Source organism: Pezoporus occidentalis, unplaced genomic scaffold (assembly GCF_034315485.1).
Source record: "Pezoporus occidentalis ecotype Australia unplaced genomic scaffold, CSIRO_AGI_Poc_V1 ctg217, whole genome shotgun sequence".
In the NCBI taxonomy this organism is placed as follows: domain Eukaryota; kingdom Metazoa; phylum Chordata; class Aves; order Psittaciformes; family Psittacidae; genus Pezoporus; species Pezoporus occidentalis.
Genome location: NW_026914040.1, coordinates 1,152,420 through 1,175,008, shown reverse-complemented (window position 1 = coordinate 1,175,008; position 22,589 = coordinate 1,152,420). Strand labels below are relative to the sequence as shown.

Sequence of the window (22,589 nt, the reverse complement as noted above, 5' to 3'; positions counted from 1 at the left end):
CCCAGTGGAAGGGACCTCAGGGATCATCGGCTCCAATCTTTCCAGGCACAGCATGACCTACACTGGATGTCCCAGCACCCTGTGCAGCGAAGTCTTAACAGTGTCCAACGCTGGGGAGCCACCACTGCCCTGGGGAGATTATTCCAATGGTTGCTCTCAGTGGGAAACATTTTCCCTCTTGTGTTCAGCTGGAATCTCTCCAGCAGTAACTTGTGCCCATCACCCCTTCTGTTTTCTATGGGATTCCTTGTCCAAAAGGAGTCTCCATCTTCTTTGCAGCCACCCTTTAAATACTGGACCATGATGACAAGGGCTCCATGAGCCTTCTTCTCTCCAGGCTGAACAGTCCCATCTCCCTCAGCCTCTCCTCATCCAGGCTATGATCCACCTCCAGCTCTAGAAGGCACTGAACAGCTGCTCCAGATGCAGGTGGACATCCACAGCTGGGTGCCCAATGCATGCTCGAGAGACCACGCACATTTGATCCTACAGTTGATGGTACCAGACCACACATTCAACCTGACACCAGCAAGACCTCAAAAGCTCTTCAACAGCTTTGCCTTGCATCAGTGGCGTGCTCCATGAGATCATTCCGTGTGAGGAAGGAGACTAAAACCACACAAGAGCTGTGCACAATTAGAATGAGCAACAGTGGTGGAATTCATGGTCAGAGAAATGAAGACCCAGGGAAGCCAGACCAGAGAAGTGCATCTCCCTGGGATGGTGGAAAGGCCTTTTCTGCATCAAATGAGACTCAGGCACCATCTCCCACCACCCAGCCTGGGCCGTATGGGGGAAAGCATCAAGATCCTGGGCTGTTATTGCTCATGAGCTCTGCAAGGGTAACAAACCAGCCCAACTTGAAGTAAAGCTCTTGAGATTCCCCTTCTGGCTTCAGCTGCGCACCCCCAAGCATCATTGGCTTTCTTTTAATCATGGAATGGTTTGTGTTGGAAGGGACCTTAAAGCTCACCCAGTCCCAACCCCTGCCACGGGCAGGGACCCCTTCCACTAGAGCAGCTTGCTCCAAGCCCCTGTGTCCAACCTGGCCTTGAGCACTGCCAGGGATGGGGCAGGCACAGCTTCTCTGGGCACCCTGTGCCAGCGCCTCAGCACCCTCACAGGGAAGAGCTTCTGCCTAAGAGCTCATCTCAGTCTCCCCTCGGGCAGGTTCAAGCCATTCCCCTTGGCCTGGCCCTACAGGCCCTTGTCCCAAGCCCCTCTCCAGCTTTCCTGCAGCCCCTTTAGGCACTGGAGCTGCTCTCAGGTCTCCCCTTCAGGAGCCTTCTCTTCTCCAGGCTGCAGTTTAAGCTCATTACTTCCCATTTTCAATCTGCAAACTGCAATTAAAGCCCATTCAGCTGTTTAGAAACGCTCCAAAAGGGGCCTCTGTGAATTTGTTCCCTGCAGCCCGCGCTGCTTCAAAGCAATTCCTATTCTGGGGAGAGAAAACCCCAGCTGGAGGAGCTGCTGTCTCACAGCTCATCCAAGTTCCTCCTATAGAAAACAGGCATCTGCAGGCAGCGTCCTGAGCAACCCAACTCTGAGCTAAGCTGAGCTTCAGCTTAGCTTGAATTCACCTGTGAGCACTGAAGTAGGTTAAGAGAGAACAGAGTGAAAACCCTCTGGGAAAGGAATAACACTGGGAACGGCTCCAGCAGCTGTCATGGAAGGGAATGGTTGTTAGAAACCAGCAGTGTTTGAGGGCACCTCTGTGATTATCTGCTGGGTTGGATGCTACTGGAGCCCATTTACATCCCTGCCTTGAGGACAGTGGTGTCCGTTGGGATAGGACAACACACACATAGGGATGGAGCACATGGAGCACATCTGCCTCAAACCCAGAGCTGCAAAGCAGGAGGCAACCTGGTGGTTTCTCACCCATTTAGCATGGAAAAGGCTCCATAGGGAGATGCAGAGGGTACCTCCCATCCCACCCCACTGCAGGCTCACAGTGCTTCAGTGTCCGGCTCAGGCAGCTCGTGCAGTCACTGCCTGAGCACAGAAGGGCTTTGATGGGTTTTTCATACAGGATCTTCTATTGTAGGACTGAAACAGCAGCTTTATTATCACCGAATGAACTGAAAAGGAATCAAAGAACAATCTCGAGTGGTTCCGTTCTGTCCTTCCTCAATCACGGCATTCACTGAGCCACAGCCTGGTTTGTGTTGGAAGGGACCTTAAAGCTCACCCAGTCCCAACCCCTGCCACGGGCAGGGACCCCTTCCACTAGAGCAGCTTGCTCCAAGCCCCTGTGTCCAACCTGCCCTTGAACACTGCCAGGGATGGGGCAGCCACAGCTTCTCTGGGCACCCTGTGCCAGCGCCTCAGCACCCTCCCAGGGAAGAGCTTCTGCCTAAGAGCTCATCTCAACCACGTTCCTTTAGTCTCATCCAGAAACAAACCTCGCCCTGGAATGTGACACCCAATAACCACCTGGAAGTGAAAGACCCATAGGTGGGAATGCAGCCTCAGCATTCTCAGGAGCTCACGTTCACCCCTCTGCTGCTGAGCAGCTCAGGGACAGAGCCCACATCCTGCCTTGTCCTTCCCTTCCCCATGGCCTCAGGGGAAAGAGCTCCAGGCCCTATGGGATGAGGTGTTTGTGATAGGGGGCAGCTCCTGTCTGCCTCAGTGTCCCCACTGCCCAGGCAGTGCAGGACTGAACCTCACCAGCCCCTGAGGCTCCTCTCCAACCCTCTCACCATCAGCTCATCCTCCTCTCAAGGTACCACATGTGCCACACAGCACAAGGACACATCTGTCCTCGGGAAGGGGGTGGCAGCAAGTCCTTGTCACCCTTTGGCTTTAAAGCCCCCCCCCATGAGCACAACATCATCTTGTGGGGTGAGAAGACAACGCTTTAGGTGCTGCCCTGCTCTGGAGCCCAATGAGCCATGTGCTCACCCCTCCCTCAGGCCTGAGCAGCACTTGCAAAGCAGTTGAACCTGTGGGTATGTGGGTGGGTTGGATAAACCATGAGTGCCCTCCTCATGAAAGGAGGCTCAGACTGAATTAAACCCCTTCTGCTTCATAAATGAGGTTCAAGTCAGCCCAGATTAGGAAAATCCCATAATAAATCAACCCTGGAGATTCAACCAGCTCAGAACTGTTGGTTCTTTTCTCTGGCTGCTTTAACCCCTTTCCTCCCTCTCACTGAGCAATGACAACACCACACTGGGCTCTCAGTCTCCCCCAGGAGCTATGGGGATGGACACTGGTGACCCATCAACAGGACAAAGGCCACACAGAAACAGCAGCAGCACCACCACCACTGTTTGTGTGCCATGAACCCAGCACTGAGGATTTGGGAAGAGATGAATCACCACACAAAGCAGGAACAATCAGAGATTCCCACCAGGGAGAAGGGGAGGTTGGGGTGGGATGGGAAGAGGAAGGAGCACGGATGGGATTAGTTACTTCATTTTAAGGTACCAATGTACTGCACCCCCAAACTGGACCAGAAACAGAGGGGTGGGAGGCTGATGAATGTCATTCCGTGTCACTGTGTCCCACAGCCCGTATTGTGTGTCAGGGAGGCCACAGAAACACTTGGACTGACCACACTGAGCCTCTGCACAGGGAAACAATCCCCTCTCCATGAAGGGGATCCCAACTGGGAAACACAGCCCAGGAGGGCCAATGGGGTTGGTTTGTGGCAGAAGGCAGGGAAGGATCCAGGAAAATCACCCTCCCCTTGAGACATTTAAGACCAAGAAGCATTTCCCCCGCCATCACCTGCCTGAGCAATGGGGACCAGTCCCCTGCTGATGCTGGAGCCCATTTACCAGCTCAGTGTTGAAGACAGGCCACTGGGACACCCAGTTCCTGACCCAGGCATCACCACCCCCATTTCACTGACCTGGGTTTCTGAGGAGACTCCTTTGAACCAAACCAGCTGCTGCTCTTACTCCTCTCATCTCCTCCTGCGTGGATGGACGAGCCATGGGAAGATCCCACTTTCTCCCCTTGCCCCTTGCTCCCGGTGTCGTTCTTATTGCCCCCGTGGTGGAAGAGGCCACCCTTTGCTTTCCTGTCTTCCTTCTTGGCGTCCTCAGCTTGCTTGTCCTTCGCTGTGTCCGTGGAGAAGACCATGGGAGCTGCAGCCTGGGTTGGTTTGTTCTCCATGCGGCTGCTCTCCTCCATCCTGGCTCTGCCCAGGTGGTTACTGAGGGTGACAGCTTTAGTGGAGACCCTGAGCTCCTCCTGCAGGGCCAAGCTGGGAGGAGATGGGATGAACCTGGGCTCGTCTCTCTGCTGGGTCCTCTCACAGCTGCTGACCCCCCAAGGCACCTCCTGGGGCTCGGGATGGAGGCGAGCAAAGCCGAAGCCCTCCTCCTGCCCCTTGGGAATGCTGGAGCTCTGCGGGACACACACGGGGCTCTTTGGTGCAGGCTCGTCGCTGTAAACGTGGCTCCCGTTGATGCAGAGGGAAGAGCGGGACACGGGATCGTTCTTTGGCTTCGGGCTTTGGATTGCTTTGGGCTCCAGGACCGGGCTCACCTGGGAGACATCGTCACTGAACGCTCTCTTGTGGGTCAGCTTTGGAGATGGCAACAGGTCTTTCACTGTGGGGGAGTCAAACACAAGCCGGAGGTGAGGCCACCTGAGTAACAGGCCCAGGTAGGACAAATGTGCTCATCTTCCCCTTGCAAACACTGCAGAGCTGGGAGATGACACCAGCTTTCTCCCTGCCAGGCTCCCACTGCATAATTAAACAACTAGAAATGCAAAGCCCGGGTTGCAGGTAGGCGGCTGCACAGGGTGTGCAATGCCCTCCCCCAGACATCACCTCCCACTGCCGGATCCAGACAGGAGTCTCTGTAAGACACCAAATCCCTTGTCTGAGAGGATCCGAGGTGGATAACGCATGCAAGAAGGTACCCAGAGGCTACTTAAGGGCCAGGCCAAGGGGAATGGCTTGAACCTGCCCGAGGGGAGACTGAGATGAGCTCTTAGGCAGAAGCTCTTCCCTGTGAGGGTGCTGAGGCGCTGGCACAGGGTGCCCAGAGAAGCTGTGGCTGCCCCATCCCTGGCAGTGTTCAAGGCCAGGTTGGACACAGGAGCTTGGAGCAAGCTGCTCTAGTGGAAGGGGTCCCTGCCCGTGGCAGGGGCTGGAACTGGAGGAGCTTTAAGGACCCTTCCAACCTAACCCATTCTGTGAGTCCATGACTGAGGGGGTTTTGCTTCCAAGTGATTTAAGAGTTTGCACTGAATGAAAGATGTGGAGTCTCTGAGCTCTGCTCCCGTATCCTGCCTGATACAAGCCCAGACTGCCCAGTGCCTGCTCCTCCCTCCCCTGCCTGACTCCGTGGCTACCGCAGCACTCAGCAGGTCTGGGGGAAGAGCTGGTGAGAAGGATGCTGGGCTCCCTGTGCCACGCAGCCGCTCCCTCTCCTAGCAGGAAACTCCCCTTCATCACAACATGAGGATGCTGGGGCCAGAGCAGTGCTTCCACCGTGCAGCACAAACCAAGCAGCATCACATGTGGGGTTTCACCAGCACAGTGAGGAGCAGCACCGGAGTCTCCCTCCAACATGGGGATTTGCTGTCTCCAGCCAATTAAACCAGATCATTGCACACTGCTTCCAAGCAAGAATTAATTCCCCACAAGGACCCTTTTTGTTTGCAAATCGCCGCTGCCTGGGTGCCAAGAGCTTTAACACCAGGAGCCAGTCACTGCCTCAGCTCTGCCTCAGGCCTGAGGTGTCCCAGCAGACAAGCAGCAGCAGCACCGTGCCCTCTCCCAGGGGCTTATTGCTCTGACCTGCTTTTAGGAGACAGGGAAGAAAAGGTCCTAAAGAACCCTCATAGCCCAAAAGCCTGTAGTGAGCTGCAGGGACAATGTGGCATCAACCCAAGTCAGGTCATTCACAGAGTATGAAAAGCAGCATCTCAGATGCTCTCCCCTGTTCTGGCAAGCACAATGCTACCAGCATGCAGAGGACCACAGAACCATGGAATGGTTTGTGTTGGAAGGGACCTTAAAGCTCCTCCAGCTCCAACCCCTGCCACAGGCAGAGACACCTTCCACTAGAGCAGCTTGCTCCAAGCCCCTGTGTCCAACCTGGCCTTGAACACTGCCAGGGATGGGGCAGCCACAGCTTCTTTGAGCATCCTGTGCCTCAGCACCCTCACAAGAAGAACTTGTGCCTTAGATCCAACTCAAATCTCCCCTGTTTCAGTTTAAACTCATCACTCCTTGTCCTATCACTACAGCGCCTGATGAAGGGTCCCTCTCTGGCACCCGAAGGGAGATCCCCAGATCTCAGAGGATGCAGGATGCAGGTAAGCAAGGAGTTAAGAGACTTGCAGGAAAGCCTCCAGAATCCATCACAAAGAAAAGGGGGAATAAAGAGGGGGAGAGGGAATGAAACCCATTATCCTCTTACCTGAGCGCTCCATGGACACACTGCTGTGTCTGCTGGGGGATCTGGTTACCTCCGGAACATTCGAGGCCAGCCCCAGGCTGGCAGAGGAGATGGTGCTGTCGGATCCCAGGGAGGTGTTGGATTGAGTCAAGGATGACTTGCGGAGCTTGTTCTTCAGGAAGAAGCCCTTCACTTTGGATTTCTTGCCCCCAATGTCATAGTCATCCTCCATGTCCAGGCCGCCCATGCTGCTGGGGATGATGGCAGAGGCTGACTCCAAGTCGTATTTCTTCTTGCCTTTCACCTTGTCCTTCAGCTTGCCAAAGGGTGACCGGGGTTTGTCCTTCATGGACAGGTCGAACATGCTGGCTGTGATGTTGTTGCGCGTAAACTGGATGCACACCAGGATATCGCCACGTTCCTTCTCCTTCTTCCCGGCCTTGGAGTGGAGCTTGTGCCACCTGGAGCCAGAGAGGAGAGAAAATGGAAGGCCCTTAGAATCACTGAATCCCAGACTGGTCTGGGAAGGGAGCTTAAAGCTCACCCAGCTCCAACCCTTGCCATGGGCAGGGACACCTTCCACTAGAGCAGCTTGCTCCAAGCCCCTGTGTCCAACCTGGCCTTGAACACTGCCAGGGATGGGGCAGCCATAGCTTCTCTGGGCACCCTGTGCCAGCGCCTCAGCACCCTCCCAGGGAAGAGCTTCTGCCTAAGAGCTCATCTCAGTCTCCCCTCTGGCAGGTTCAAGCCATTCCCCTTGGCCTGCCCCTACATCCCTTGTCCCAAGCCCCTCTCCAGCTTTCCTGCAGCCCCTTCAGGCACTGGAGCTGCTCTCAGGTCTCCCCTTCAGGAGCCTTCTCTTGTCCAGGCTGCCCCAGCCCAGCTCTCTCAGCCTGGCTCCAGAGCAGAGCTGCTCCAGCCCTCGCAGCATCTCCATGGCCTCCTCTGGCCTCGCTCCAGCAGCTCCACGTCCCTCTTGTGCTGCTGCCCCAGAGCTGGATCAGGGCTGCAGGGGGGGTCTCCCCAGAGCACAGCAGAGGGGCAGGATCCCCTCCCTGAGCTGCTGCTCACACTCTGGGGGTGCACCCAGCACACGGGGGGGTTCTGGGCTCAAGCACTCACTGAAGTTGGGTCATGGGGAGCTTATGAACTTTTTACTTCTCCTTTTCACCACGGTACCGCATTCAGACAGGGAAGAACAAGACCCAGGCCATGAGGAAACCATTTCTTCCCCAAAGCCGTTACCAACCCGGTGCCCTTCACCCCCTTCTCCTCCCACGAGATGCTCCATCCTTCTGCCCTGGTTCCAAGCACCACATCCCAGGGTGGCTGCAGCAGGATGAGCAGGTCTCCAGCACAGTGCCTGTCTCTGGCGCTCTGATCCCTCTGCTCCAAGTATGAACATTGCCCTTGACAAGGCCCAGGGAAGTCTGTAGGTTCAGGACAGCCCCCATTTCTCCCTGCTGTGTTTCATGGGTGAAACACACAGCAATGAGCGGCGGAAGAACCTTCTAGACCTGGGTTACCAAATTCCCAATGACTTCCCAAGAAAGACGAAGCCCAGCAGTGTTTTGCAGCCACTGGAAAGCGAAGTCAGTGGAAAGAGAACGAAACCAAGGGCAGGAAAATGTGAGGGGTGGAGATGGGTGTGAGCACACTGAAACCTCCATGGAGAGGGGAAAACACCAGTCGTGGCCTCCAGAGGTTTCCGAGTCAGTGCTGGGGGAGATACCACATCCTGGACAAAGGGAGGAGATGGAAAACCTGCACTCTGCCTTGGGAGGGAAGCACCAACCCTTCCTTCCCTGCTGGATGCTGGATAAATAACGTGGGCACAGCTGGAAGCACCCAGGTCCTTCAGCACGTAACTGAGGTGCCACCGAAAGGCAGGCGGGACGGTGCTGGGCACGGACATGGGGGTAACTCAGGGAATGGTGTGGATTGGAAGGGACCTTAAAGCTCACCCCTACAGGCCCTTGTCCAAAGCCCCTCTCCCGGTCTCCTGAAGCCCCTTTAGGCACTGGAAGGCTGTCATCATCCCTAGTTCTTCCACTTGCTTATCCCAGCCCTCCACTGTCAGGGCTCAGCTCCAAGCTTGGACACATCCAGACACGCAGGATAAAATCCATGGGGAAGAAAAGCAGCATTAACCCCTTCCAGCAAGTCCCAGCAGCACAAAGGCTCCCAGAGAGGTTGATCCAGTGCCAGGGAGCAGTCGGGAAGCGGGCGCAGGTGAGTCAGAGGGACACTTCCCGGAGCAGCTGTAGGGAAAGGGCTGCCTGGAACAGGCTGCGGCCACAGCGCATCAGCTCCAACATTGTTCAGCTTGATGCAAGACCTGGACGAGGCTCAAGAGGGAAGGGCTGCAGCAGCCTAAAGCAGGGATTCAGGAGCTGAATCATTCAGCTGGGGATGAAGAGAGGAAATCTCGCAACGGGTTTCAGATCTGTGTCATCAATAGAGAGAATCCGGGTGGATTAACGCAAGGAAAAAGCAGAGCTGCGGAGGATGAGGAGATGGAACAGCCCCCAAGAGCTCAGCCCCCATGGATTCACTCCCTGCATGTCCCATCAGTTAAGAAGTTGTGGTCATTAAAGTGTATTCGATGCCTTTGAAAGAAGGAGCTGGAAAACCTGCCCTGCTCCAAACAGCGTGCGCTGAAGGCACAGCCTCTGCTGCTGCTGCTGGCGCTGGGTTAAGGAGCTATTTTAGCTCCCAGGACCTCCCCAGCAGCCAGGACACCACCTCAAACAGGGCACGGAGCTATATTTAGGCTGTGCTCTAAGTTTATGGGTGTTTGGGAGGATTCAGTTGTTCCATGTTGGGTGTTTCTGACTGAATCAGTGGAAACAGGAGGTGCCAACACGGCCTCAGCTGGGATGCAGCAGGAGACTGGGACTGGGGCTGGTTTCAAGTCCCGGCTAAACACAAACTCCTGCAGCATCTTTTTGCCATTATCCCATATCCCTCACTTTTCCATGTTTCTTCCATGAACTGCCCTCAGGGGGAAGCCCTGGGAGGGATGCTGGAGTGGGGCCACGTAAGTGCAAATCTTAGAGGAGGTCATGATCAAAACCAAAGAGGTTCTGCTCATACAAAGCCTTTCCCAGGTCTGCAATAGCCACCACGGGCTTCACAGCTCAGGCTCAGCCCAGCTGCTCTGAACTGAGCTGGGTTACAGCAATAACCAGTGGAAGAGGTGCTGGTACCAAGAAGCATGGGGAGATACAGGAACCTCTGCCGCCACGTCCAGCAGCCAGGGCTGCAGGGACCCACTTCCCGGAGGTGTCTGAGGCCTCTCTTGAGGAGGTGCCATCAGCTCGGGTCCAGCTCCTCGCTGCACAGGGCATCCAGGACGAGTCACCCACACTGGTGGGTGATGCTGGAGATGCTGGAGCGAGGCCAGAGGAGGCCATGGAGATGCTGCGAGGGCTGGAGCAGCTCTGCTCTGGAGCCAGGCTGAGAGAGCTGGGCTGGGGCAGCCTGGACAAGAGAAGGCTCCTGAAGGGGAGACCTGAGAGCAGCTCCAGTGCCTGAAGGGGCTGCAGGAAAGCTGGAGAGGGGCTTGGGACAAGGGATGTAGGGACAGGGCAACCGGAAAGGCTTGAACCTGCCCGAGGGGAGACTGAGATGGCTCTTAGGCAGAAGCTCTTCCCTGTGAGGGTGCTGAGGCGCTGGCACAGGGTGCCCAGAGAAGCTGTGGCTGCCCCATCCCTGGCAGTGTTCAAGGCCAGGTTGGACACAGGGGTTGGAGCAAACTGCTCTAGTGGAAGGGGTCCCTGCCCGTGGCAGGGGTTGGAGCTGGATGGGATTTAAGGTCCCTTCCAACACAAACCAGGCTGGGATTCCCCGATTTCCACCCATCACCTACTGCCCCCCTCCCCTGCCAGTGCTGCTGCTGAACACCTCAGCCTGGGCCACACGGAGAGCCAGGCTTGCTCCAACACAACCCAAGCAGGCCACACAGCTCAGAGCAGCTGAAGACAGGAGCTGCAGGTTCAGCTACAGAACCCTCCTACATTCTTCCCTCTTCCACCCTATGGGTCCAGCACCATCCAGTGCCTGCTTCCAGCATCACCCCAGGGTCTGCCACCCATGATGCTGTGCCAGGGGATGTCTGCAGGGGGAAGGAAGCAGGAAGCTGCCCCAGCACAGAGAGGAAGCCTCAAACAGAAACTCATTGCAGATGTCCCCAAAAAAGGGGAAGCTTGAGGCCATTTTAAGCTCTCAGACATGCTCCAGGCCTTCGCAAGCTGCCATCCCACTGTTCCCAACCCCCTGCATGGCTCATGTAGGTCACAGTGTGTAATCAGCACATCCCAAACGCTTCCAGACTGCTTCAAGTTAAACCCTTTCTATGTAAAGGCTTCTCTCTCCTCCCACGGGAGCCAAGGAGAAGGGTGGGATGTGCAGGTCTGGGAGGAAAGGCAGAAAGCATCTATATTTATAGCTGCTGTTGCCAGGATCAGTTGGAGCAGCAAAGGGAAGCATGGAAAGGAGAACACAAAGCACTGCCCTAGCTCCAGGCCCCCACGTGCTTTCCCTCATCCTCCAACAACATCCCATTCCGGAAAGGCAGCAAGTGCTGAGCAAAGGGAAAACCAGCCTGGCATGGAAACAGGAGCGTAGGAGCTGCTTGGGAAGGAGGGAGAGGGACCCCACAGGGGATGCTGATGGGGCAGAACCGCTCGGGGTCAGTGCCTGGTTCACACCATCCCCTCTGCTCTGTGTCCTCTGTCGGGGGGCAGGTGAGTGCTTACGGAGCGCCCACTCCCACAGAGCTTGTGTTGGGAATGAGCTCAGATGGAAAACGCCTGGGCTGTGCTTTCTGCTGTCAGTGAGCGGCTGCTCAGGTTCAGGAGACACTGGGGGGGTGCTGATGAGCTGCTGGGGTGCACGGGGGGCACGGAGCCGGAGCAGAGCAGACCCGAGGCTTGCTGTCACCTCCCGCATCCCCCTCCTGCTTCCAGCAGCTCCTTCAGCACAAACCCAAGCCCAAAGCCCCCCAGCCCATCACACAACACGGCTCTGAGATGCCACGTGCACCATCAGGCCACCCTCCTGCCCTGCTTCCAAGCAGGACGTAGGTCCTGCCAAGCAGGAGATGCATCCATCCAAGGAGGACCACCACCTGGGTTGGGGGTCCCCAAGAGATCCCCATCCACCGAGGGACCCACCTCACCCCAACAGAGCTGCTCCATGCACCCTTGGTACCTTCAGCAATGCTTCTCCAGTTTCTCCCTCAAACTGGTCCCAGTGCTCTACCAGCAGTGAGTCCAAGAGAGCCTCCTTGGAAGTGAAGTCCCACAGTGGCTCGCAGTGGTCATGGATGGATGCAGGGAGGGAAGGATGCACAGATGGGAGTGGTCTTCCCCAAAGCCCCCCAGAACCACTCAGCACTGCCATGGGGGGGATGATGCTCACCTCAAACTGAGCAGAACTGCTCCTGCCCCACACAAGCGAGCCTCCTGAGCTGCAGCACAGAGACAGCCCAGCAGGGAGCCAGTGCCTCTGCCCTGGCTGCAGCAGCCTGGCTCTCACTGCTGATTCATCCCTGCAGCAAGGTCAGCCTCAGGAGAAGAGCCCCAGGTCTTTGATCCAAGAATATTTGGGCCTCTACAGTGACACAGCAGGACAGGAACGAGAAAACACGAAGGCAGAAGGGGCACAACCCCCTCGATGGGCACAAGGCACCTTGGGGAGCCAAGAGTTGAAGCAGCCCTATGGAAACACAAACATAGGATCCCAGCCTGGCTTGGGTTGGAAGGGACCTTCAAGCTCACCCAGTCCCAATCTGTGCCACGGGCAGGGACCCCTTCCACTAGAACAGCTTGCTCCAAGCCCCTGTGTCCAACCTGGCCTTGAACACTGCCAGGGATGGGGCAGCCACAGCTTCTCTGGGCACCCTGTGCCAGCGCCTCAGCACCCTCACAGGGAAGAGCTTCTGCCTTAAATCCAACCTGAACTGCCCCACACCAGGAAGCTCAGCACCGGAGCAGGGAAGCAGAAGGTGGAAACAACCCAGCCCTGGGGAGCTCTGTGCTCCCCACTGGTGCCGGGGGTTCAGCAGCACAGGCTGGGTTTGGGGTTGCTTTTGGCTGCTCTGCAAAGTGGTCCCTGGGAAGCTGCTAAAACACAGCTGGAAAAATCAACCTGGGAAAACCACGGAAAATCTGATTCCCCCCCCCGATGGGGCAGAAAGGGCTCGGGTGGCTGAGGGGGAGAAGTTCATCTCCTCAACCTGCATCACTCTTGAGCAGTGCTTGAAACCAAACCTGAACCAACCCCTCCCCAGCATCTCAAGCTGCTCCTCTGTGGGGTTCCAGCCCTGACAGGACCAACTCAGCTGCTCAGGAGGGTGTAGGTTAAATGGGATGTCAGGACCGAAGAGCAGGAGCCCTGTGTGGTGAGGGGAACAAGAGGATGCAGCTGTGGTGCAGTGCTGGTGCTACAAGTGATGCGTTACTGCAGCGGATGCAGGCGCATGGGACAACCGGGATGAGAAGATCCCACCACTGACCCACATGTGCCCCATGCCCTGCTGAAGGGCTGATCCCATGGCTCTCAGGCCAGGGACAGAGCTGTTGTCTCCAGTGGGACTCAGAGGCACAGAAATCTTCAAGGTACAATGAAAACCAGGGATAAACCTACCCCTCCCTGTGTCCAGAGCTCACTGGGAAGCCTGGTGCAACAGCCAGGCTGTGATACAGACCTGGGGCTCCAGGCACCTATCCTGCTCCAAGCATGGGTCCATCCTGATAATGTCCTGAGCATCTTCATTCCTGCAGCACACCCAGAGCAGTGCCCCACAGGACCCTTCTACTTCACATCACCTCCCCTTGGCTATGGGGAAACAGTGGTGGCCCAGACGTGCAGAACCCCAAAGAGGCTGTTGGCATGACCCTGTATGTACACAGGGGTGCTGCCCATCCCTCCCCAAATCTGCCCCTGTGCTGGCTGGCAGAGGCAAGCAGGGGGTGTGATGGCAAGGAGGAGGAAATGGGAGACACCAGGGATGGAGAAGAGCCACCAGTGCGTTGCTGGCATGAGAACAAGGATGGGTAACTCCATCACAGATCAATCCAGGTTATGAAGATCAGAGCTTTCCAGTGCCTAGTGCAGGATGGGCACGAAGGAAGAGGAGACCAGGGAAGATTTAAGGAGCTGTAAAATGGGACATGAATCATTTATGAATGGAGATGGTAAGAGCAAGAGACAGAAAATCAGCTCTTAAAAGGGCACTGGAGCTGGTGCAGGGCCTGGAGCACAAGTGTGATGGGGAAGGGCTGAGGGACCTGGGGGGTTCAGTGTGGAGAAGAGAAGGCTCAGGGGGGACCTGATGGCTCCCTACAAGTGCCTGACAGGAGGATGGAGCCAGGAGGGGCTGGGCTCTGCTCCCAAGGAACAAGGGATGGGACAAGAGGAACCGGCCTCAAGCTGCCCCAGGGCAGGTTTAGATGGAGCTGAGGAACAATTCCTGCCCCAGAGGGTGCTCAGGCATTGGAACAGGCTGCCCAGGGCAGGGCTGCAGGCACTGGCCCTGCAAGTGTTCACACAGCATGGAGCAGAGGCCTCAGTGCCATGGGTTAGGGGTGGCCTTGGCAGTGCTGGGGTAAGGTCGGACTGAATGAGCTTAAAGAGCTTTTCCATCGTGGTTGATCCCATGATCCTATGAAGGTCCCTTCCAACCCAAACCCCTCTGGGATCCTGTGCTTGCAAAGCACAACGGACAGCAAGGAGCTGCTCTGCAGGCTCCTCTGGTGCTCTCACTCCTGAGGATCCACCTCACACCCAACTCAGCCTGCACACGATGGGCAGGAGAAACGTGTTACTGCTCTAAATCCTTCTCTACTTCCAGCTGGGAAGAGCACCATGCAGAGCCCAGTACCTGGAGCAATACAAGCCTGGGAATGTAGAGCCTGTTCTCTAAGGGCTCCGCACAGCTTGAAACACCCAATATAGCAACAGGTTACACATCCCAGAATCACAGCAGGGCAGTAGTTGCCCTACTCAGTCCCACACCTTTACCCTCGGTGGATCTGCTGGTGAAGAGACCCATAGGCTGGAAATGCAGAGCTGGAGAGGCCAAGGGATGCTCCTCTGGGAATGGGGCTCCCAAGCCCTCAAATGGTCTGGAAAGTCCATCCTATTGGAAAGCCAAACCTGCCATCCCAGCCAAGCTTGTGACAGGAAGAGAGGCGGCAGCACTGATTTAAAAGCCATTTCCACTCCACAGAGCACGTGTAGAAAGATGCGAGGTCTTCCCTGGACTCCTCCTGTCAAGGAGCCCCCGTGGGGTTACTGTGGGCAAGGAGCCCATGTGGACACCAACATAAGCCCATCCATGAGCCAGCTACAGAGGGTGGGCAGAATAACCCCGTCTAGACCCTGCTCTGGAAGCAACCACAATGCAAACATGTTCTCCACACCAACAGATGCTCTCCCTCTGGTGAAAGAATGGGGATGTCTCCTACAGTGGAGCAGGAACCATGAAGAGCATCCCCAGTGACTCCTCTCTTGCTGTGGATGCTGCCTTTGAGCTGCCCAGTTCATCCCAACGTGAGGACACATCCCTTTGTGGGGGGGTGACAGGATGGAGAGCAGAGCCCACCCCACATTCCTGCTCACCAAAGAGGAAGGAGTAGAATGAAATAAAGGAGGGAATCACCTTGGAAAGATGAACTGAGGCGGTGAAGAACGGCCTGAGCACCAGCTGAACTCAGCACATGCAATAGCACCACCTCCATCTGCAATTTGAGCTTTACACCAACAGGTTTGATGTGCTTCCTAAGCTGGATGGAGGTTTTCCTGCAGCTTCTGAGGGGAAAAGCCAGCTGGAAGCAGTTGGGGCTTGGAAAACTCCATGTGAAACAGAGAAAGAAGCCTCAATATGCAGCTTTTGAGGGCTGCAGATGAAGCAGGGTGATGGACCAGCACTCTTGGCCACCACAAGCCCAAAGCCAATGTGTCAGACTTGCAAAGCTGGGCTCGAAGTGCTCAAATAGCTTTTAAACAAGGACAAAAGCGGAGCCTATCTCAAGCAGAACAGAGCAAAGACCTTAAATCCCTTAAAGCAGCACTGGAAACCGGGTGACAATGGGGTTAACTGGGCTGGTAGGAGCAACACAAAGCCCTGCCATCAGGTTGGAAGCAGCAGCATCCTGCTCTCCTTTGGGCTCCCAGTGCAGGGCAAACACTGGCCACCAAGGACCCTGTCTCTCCAGCACACAGAGAGCATCCTGACCTGGGTTTTGGCAGGACCAGCCCTCTCCTCCCCCTGCCCAGCAGTGTTTCAACACAGCAGGGTGTTTCCTGGCTCTGCAGAGACACAACAACCCTTCAGAGCTGCCTTTCCAAGCCACAACAAGGATTTCACCACAGCCCAGGGTGTCCCAGCAGCCAACTGGTGCTCTCAGGACCTTCACCAGCACCTCTGATCGCAGCAGCTCCTGCAAAGAGGGCTCTGTCTGCCCTTGCATTAAGACTTTCCATGCCCAAACTATCCCTGAGCAGCTGTTTCCTCTCTGCCTCCTACCAAGGTCTCTTCCCCTCCTTGGTTTAAGGACACACTGCAGTGCTATGGCCTCAGCTCAGGCCTGACAGGGAGCAGGCAGTGAGCCCTGACCCTGGGTGTGAGGATCTCCCCTAGGATGCAGCCACGAGCCAAGGCTGTGGTGGGAATGGCAAAGAGCACCAACCACTGCATCCGAGATGCCACAGCCAAGAGCCCACAGGTCACAGTGTTCTCCTGCTCTAATGATGTCCACGGATTTAAGGGAGACCTTGGAACAGTCTTCCAGTGCCTAAAGGGGCTACAAGAAAGCTGCAGAGGGGCTTTGGACAAGGGTCTGTAGGGACAGCACAAGGAGAAAGGCTTTAACCTGCTCGAGGGGAGACTGAGATGAGCTCTTAGGCACAAGTTCATTACTACGAGAGAAGCTGTGGCTGCCCCATCCCTGGCAGTGTTCAAGGGATGGGAATTCCCTTTTCCACTCAGACTCGCCCCAGAACTGAGCTCCATCAAGACATGGAGGAGAGAAGCCCCAGTGGCCCCAAGGACTTCAGCTGGAGAAGTTCAACACCCAAAGGAAAAGGTTTTGTACCCCAATGGCTTCTCTGCTGGTGGAGAGTGAGAAGAGCATCTCATTCCTGCTGCCAGGATAGAGAAGCTGTGGCCATCCTGATCCCCCCTGCAACCAGCCCCTCCACAGCTGGGAAGGGACAGGAAGAAGTAAAGGGAAGTGCTATAGGGAGGTTTGGGGCTGTAACTCCTGTTCCAAGGCTGCAGCCAACAAACAACTGCAAGTCACTGCAGGCAACACCAGAGCCAGGATCACAGCTCCTTCTGCTACTTACAGTCGCCTTAAGTAGATCCCAGTGCTCCAAAGCCTGGAATTCTGCCCTCTGGAGCCTGAGCTCTGGCAGAGCTTCTCCCTGGAAGGGTTTAACCTTTCCCATTGTGACATCTTAGGGAAAGAAAGCAAAGTAAAATGGGATTTCAAAGGGAAGAAGAGGAGGTCCTCACGTGTTCACTGCCCTTTCCCACCATCAGCCATGGAGCAAAATCCTTTGGGATCCCTACAGCGAGGCCCAAAGTCCAATGCCAAAGGCATTATGTGGGATGCCCAGCATGGAGCTCCCACCACACCACACCACACCACACACCTGAGAGATGCCACAGCATTGTCCAAGGGGATAACACAGCCTGAGGGGTGTTGGATGGAAGCTCTGGGTCACAGCAGCTTTTGACAGAGTCATTTCCACCCATCCCAAACACCCTGTGTCAGGGATGGCTGTGGAGGGAAAGCAGGATGAGCCCTGCAGTGGCAATTCCTGGCTGTCAGGGAGCAGGAGTGATTGATAACTGCCTTGGGAGCACAGAGAAACCCTCTGCTGCTGAGCTGAGCCCTTGGCTTGGGGGGATCCACTGAGCCCCCCCATCTCCCTGTGTGCCAGCAGCACTGTTGTGGTGACCATCACCATGCCACTGTGCAAGGATTTCATTGCGTGGTCTCATCCTGCTGCTGGACTGGGCTTTGGGCTCCCAAAATATGAGGCAGGACAGAGATCTACAGGTTATGGGAGAGAGAAAGGAGGACCGGGAGCATCCTGCCCATGCAGAGCCACAGCACAGAGGGTTTGAGGCAGGAGGATGGACGCTGGGCACTAAAAGGCATGGGTGGTACATAAAAGCACTAGAAGCTCAAGTGGACAAGGAGGAGTGATGCTGAGCACAGCTGCCTTGCTTGCCAAGCCCCAGGCCTTGGAGCCGAGTGTTGGATAAGCTTTGGCATACCCCAAAAAGGCCAAAAGGCTGCTCCTGTGTGAGTCCAAGAGTTGATTTCCTTCTGGGCAACACATTGTAATGGCAGAGATGCTGAGCTCAACAGAGCAGCTCAGAAACACCCCGATGCTTCCTGGAGGAGAGCCCAAGTTGGATGGAACATTTTCCATGAGCTGAAAAACACAGATGAAAATCCTCACACGTTCCCATGCAACAGAAACGAGCAGGAAAATGAGAGCAAGGGCAGGGCACTGCCAACTGAGGCCTTTGGGAAGCAGGATCCCATTCCAAGCGGGAGCAGCTTCGTGCCCAGGAGCAAGGAGCAGAAATGGGCTCCTAAGCAGTGTATGGCAGCGGCTCAAGTCCTGCATCCCTCACTTGTGGGCAGTGGTTATCTCTGCTGCACAGACCTGGGTGTGCTCCATGGTGCGGGCCTGGAGCCTGTTTTGCTGTTTCTGGATCCTCCTCCTAAACAAAACTGGTTGCAATGGAAGACATGGGAATGCGGTTGGAAGTTTATGGAGGTCTCACAGAACCAGGGGCTGTCCCCAAGGCTTCATCTGGACAAGCTCCAGCACTTGGGATTCTGATCCAAGATAAAGTGCAGCCCCTTCCATGCTGCAGACTCCCAACGGCTTCCACTCATGGGTGAGCGAAGGGAGATGCTCAGGGCGATTGCTCCCTGTCAGGTTTTCCATGCTCATTTCCACCAGGAGATAAAGAAGGGAAAATAAAGAGCCTGAAAAGCTCTTAACAGCATGAGGGGAAGTTCATTTTCCTTATGCAAGCAAAGCTAAAGGAAGGGAGGGAAAGAGACAGCAAAAAGCCTAGAATTCTCCTGGCCTCACTGCCCTGACCCCTGCCTTGTGCTGCAGTAATGGTGTGACAGCATCCAGCCACGCTGGACGTTGTTCCCATGGGATTAACAGCCCCTGACACCGAGACCTTTGAGCCAGGCCCATGGGCTCAACCTCCTGAACCCTTTGCAGCTCCATCAACCTCTGCTGACAGCAGCACACCGTGCTGGACACGCAGCTCCTACCCCGGCTCCCGGCGCTCCCCGAACCGTTCCTGTGCCAGAACCACTCATCTGATCCCGAACATCCACGGATCAGAACTGCTCTGAAGCCCATGCATGATCCTGGTTTGAATGAGACCTGGAGAATCCCGATCCAGCTCCTCCACCGCCTCCCATTGCCCAGGCAGGGCCAAGAGAAGCAACCTGAACGCCGCAGGGGAAACACTCAGACACCAGCTCCCGGCTTCGAGTCCTGTTTCCTCTGGGAACACCCCCATTTCAGGGCAGGCAGGATGCTCCCCGGGCTGCAGATGCAAACGAGACCCGTCTCTCCACTTTTCCAAGCCTTTTCCATGCTGATCCCACTCTGCAGGCTGTGCCCTGGGGAGGAGGCTCCCCTCCAAGCCTGTGCTGGGGTCTGGGAATGGCAGAGCGGTGGGGATGCTCCCAGAGGCACACAGCAAAGCTCTTCTCTAAAGGAATTTCCTCCACATTCCCGCATTCCTCCGCTTGGCAAAGGCTAGGAAATGTTGTTATTGCTTTAAATCCTGCAGGAGGAAGAACAGCAAATCCCCTCCACCAGGGATTTCTGCCGGAAGCAACACAGGGATGGGGGTCAGCCCCTGAACTCAGGGAGCCTCCTGCAGCAGCTCCGTGACAACTCAGGTCACAGCCCCACCACAGCCGTCAGAAGGACAAAGCACAACGTGGATCCGTGCCCCAGCTTCCCTGGAATGACAGAGCCCAGCGGGACCCTCATGGGATAAGCAAGGTCCCTTGGGGCACATGGAAGAATGGATCCTGTGCCTTGTCCCACACGATTCCCTTCCAGGGCTGACAGGAGCCACCCCATCCTCCACACCACACGTGATGTCCTACTCCCAGCAACGTCCTTCCTGGAGCATCCACAGGCCCTGGGATACCCTCAGCCTGCAGTGCCCTTCCTGAGTCACACACAGGCCTCAGGGCACCCCAAACCCTGGGACACCCCCCCCCCAGGGACCCCACCAGTCCCTGTGACACCTTTCTTGGTGCATGCAGAGCCCCTGCTGTGGGGCAAGCCTGATCCCATGGCACCCCCTGACCCCCTCCCTAGGGTGTCCATGGTGCCCTGAGGCACACCCAGCCCCACTGCTCCCCCCCCGTACTGCCCTTTCTGGGGCACACATGGTGCCTGTGATCCCCTGGCCACAGGGACACCCTTCTTGGGGTGTTCAAGGACGCTGTGACACCGCACAGCCTGCAAAGCCCATGCATGGACCCCAAGATGTTCATCCTGGGTATGCAGAGACCCCACAGCACACCGGGGGCCCACTGATAGCCATCCTGGGCACACTGGAACCCCACAACACCCATCCTGGGGTACCAGGGACCCACTGATATCCATCCTGGGCATGCTGGGACCCCACAGCACCCATCTTGGGGCTCACATGGACCCATTGACATCCATCCTGGGGCAGCAAGGACCCCACAACACCCATCCTGGGTATACAGGGACCCACTGATATCCATCTTGATCACACTGGGTACCCACAGCACCCACCCTGAGCACTCAAGGACCCCACAACACCCATCCTGGGGCTCCTATGGGCCCACTGACACCCATCCTGGGCACGCAGAGACCCCACTGACACCCATCCTGGGGCACCAGGGACCCCACAGCACCCATCCTGAGCACCCAAGAACCCCACAGCACCTATCCTGCATATGCAGGGACCCACTGATATCCATCTTGGGCACACTGGATACCCACAGCACCCATCCTGGGCACTCAAGGACCCCAGAGCACCCATCCTGGGTATGCAGGGACCCACTGACACCCATCCTGGGGCTCATATGGACTCACCGACACCCATCCTGGGGCCCCAGGGACCCACTGATATCCATCTTGGGCACACTGGGTACCCACAGCACCCATCCTGGGTATGCAGGGACCCCAGAGCACCCATCCTGGGTATGCAGGGACCCACTGATATCCATCTTGGGCACACTGGGTACCCACAGTACCCATCCTGGGCACTCAAGGACCCCACAGCACCCATCCTGGGTATGCAGGGACCCCAGAGCACCCATCCTGGGGATGCAGGGACCCACTGACACCCATCCTGGGGATGCAGGGACCCACTGACACCCATCCTGGGGCTCATATGGACTCACCGACACCCATCCTGGGGCCCCAGGGACCCACTGATATCCATCTTGGGCACACTGGGTACCCACAGCACCCATCCTGGGTATGCAGGGACCCCAGAGCACCCATCCTGGGTATGCAGGGACCCACTGATATACATCTTGGGCACACTGGGTACCCACAGCACCCATCCTGGGTATGCAGGGACCCCAGAGCACCCATCCTGGGTATGCAGGGACCCACTGATATCCATCTTGGGCACACTGGGTACCCACAGCACCCATCCTGGGTATGCAGGGACCCACTGATATCCATCTTGGGCACACTGGGTACCCACAGCACCCATTCTGGGGCCCCAGGGACCCACTGACATCCATCCTGGGGCTCATATGGACTCACCGACACCCATCCTGGGGCCCCAGGGACCCACTGATATCCATCTTGGGCACACTGGGTACCCACAGCACCCATCCTGGGTATGCAGGGACCCACTGATATCCATCTTGGGCACACTGGGTACCCACAGCACCCATCCTGGGGCCCCAGGGACCCACTGCCACCCATGCTGAGCACACTGGGACCCCTCTCCCCCCCCCTCCCGCCTTGCTCCCCAGTCCCGTGGGGCAATGCCCGGCCCTCACTCACCGCTCGTCGGGCGCTCGGCCCTGCTGCAGGGCGGGCTCCAGCGGCACCAGGGCCTGCCCGAGGAAGCGGTCCATGCCCACCAGGGCCCGGTGCATGACGGTGAGCAGCAGGCCGGGGCAGGCCGCGGGCTCGGCGGGCAGCTCGAAGGCGCACTCCTCGCGCCATTCGGGGCTCCCGGTGCTCTTCTCGGCCACCGAGGTGCTGTACCTCTCGCGGCCCAGCTGGATCACGGTGTACGCGTCGCTGGTGCCCGCCTTGCCGCCGCTCTTGCACCTCAGCCCGCGGGCCCGCACCACCGTCACCTGGACGTGGGTGGGCAGCCAGGCCGGGGACCCCTCGGCCGGCAGCGCGGCCGCGCGCAGCAGCGCCATGGCGGGACGCTGAGGGGAGGCGCCGGCTGGAACCGGATTCAACCGGACACAACCGAACCGGACCGGGCCGGACCGGGCCCCGCTCCGACACCGCTGCCGCAGCCGGGCCGCAGCGAGAGCGACACCGGCACCGGCCCCCCCACCCCGCCCGCCCCGGAACAAGCCACGCCCCCGAGCTGAATGGAGCCACGCCCCCACCTCACCGAGGCCACGCCCCCCTCCCCTCTGCTGGCCCCGCCCTGAGGGGGGGCAAGCGCAGGGGGCGGGGCTTGCACCGGGAGGGGGTATCGGGGGTGGGGTGTCACGGCGCACCCCGCTATGTCGCGATAGCTCCCGCGCCTCCCCCTTGCCCCCCGGCCCGTTTGCTTCGCTAGCTGCTGTTACCCTGCCCCGAGACGTGTGTGGGCACGTGCTCGCGCACCTGCGTGCGTGTGCAAGCATGTGCGTGTGTGTGCATGTGTGTGCATGTATGTCCGTGCATGTGTGTCCGTGCATGTGTGTCCGTGTATGTCCGTGCATGTGTGTCCGTATATGTGCGTGTGTGTGCATGTGTGTGCATGTGTGTCCGTGTATGTGTATCCGTGTGTGTGCATGTGTGTGTGTGCATGTGTGTGTGTGTGTGCGTGCGCGTGCGCGTGCGCGTGCGTGTGCGTGTGTGTGCATGTGTGTGCATGTGTGTGCGTGTGAGTGCATGTGTGTGCGTGTGTGTGCATGTGTGTGCATGTGTGTCCGTGTATGTGTATCCGTGTATGTGCATGTGCGTGTGTGT

The 22,589-nt window shown here is 57.2% G+C and overlaps 1 protein-coding gene across 1 annotated transcript in view; it reads right to left on the bottom strand.

Annotated features, from left to right (window-relative positions):
• RAB11FIP5 (RAB11 family interacting protein 5) overlaps nucleotides 1-21,955 on the bottom strand; it is a 36,683-nt gene extending 14,728 nt beyond the window's left edge. The window contains exons 1-3 of the mRNA XM_062619988.1: nucleotides 21,450-21,955; nucleotides 6,393-6,832; nucleotides 3,863-4,568 (exon numbers count right to left, since the gene is read on the bottom strand). Coding sequence (XP_062475972.1) covers nucleotides 3,863-4,568; nucleotides 6,393-6,832; nucleotides 21,450-21,820 — 1,517 coding nt within the window. The 5' untranslated portion in view covers nucleotides 21,821-21,955. The remainder of the gene's footprint in view (nucleotides 1-3,862; nucleotides 4,569-6,392; nucleotides 6,833-21,449) is intronic.
• Nucleotides 21,956-22,589: the final 634 nt, after the last annotated feature.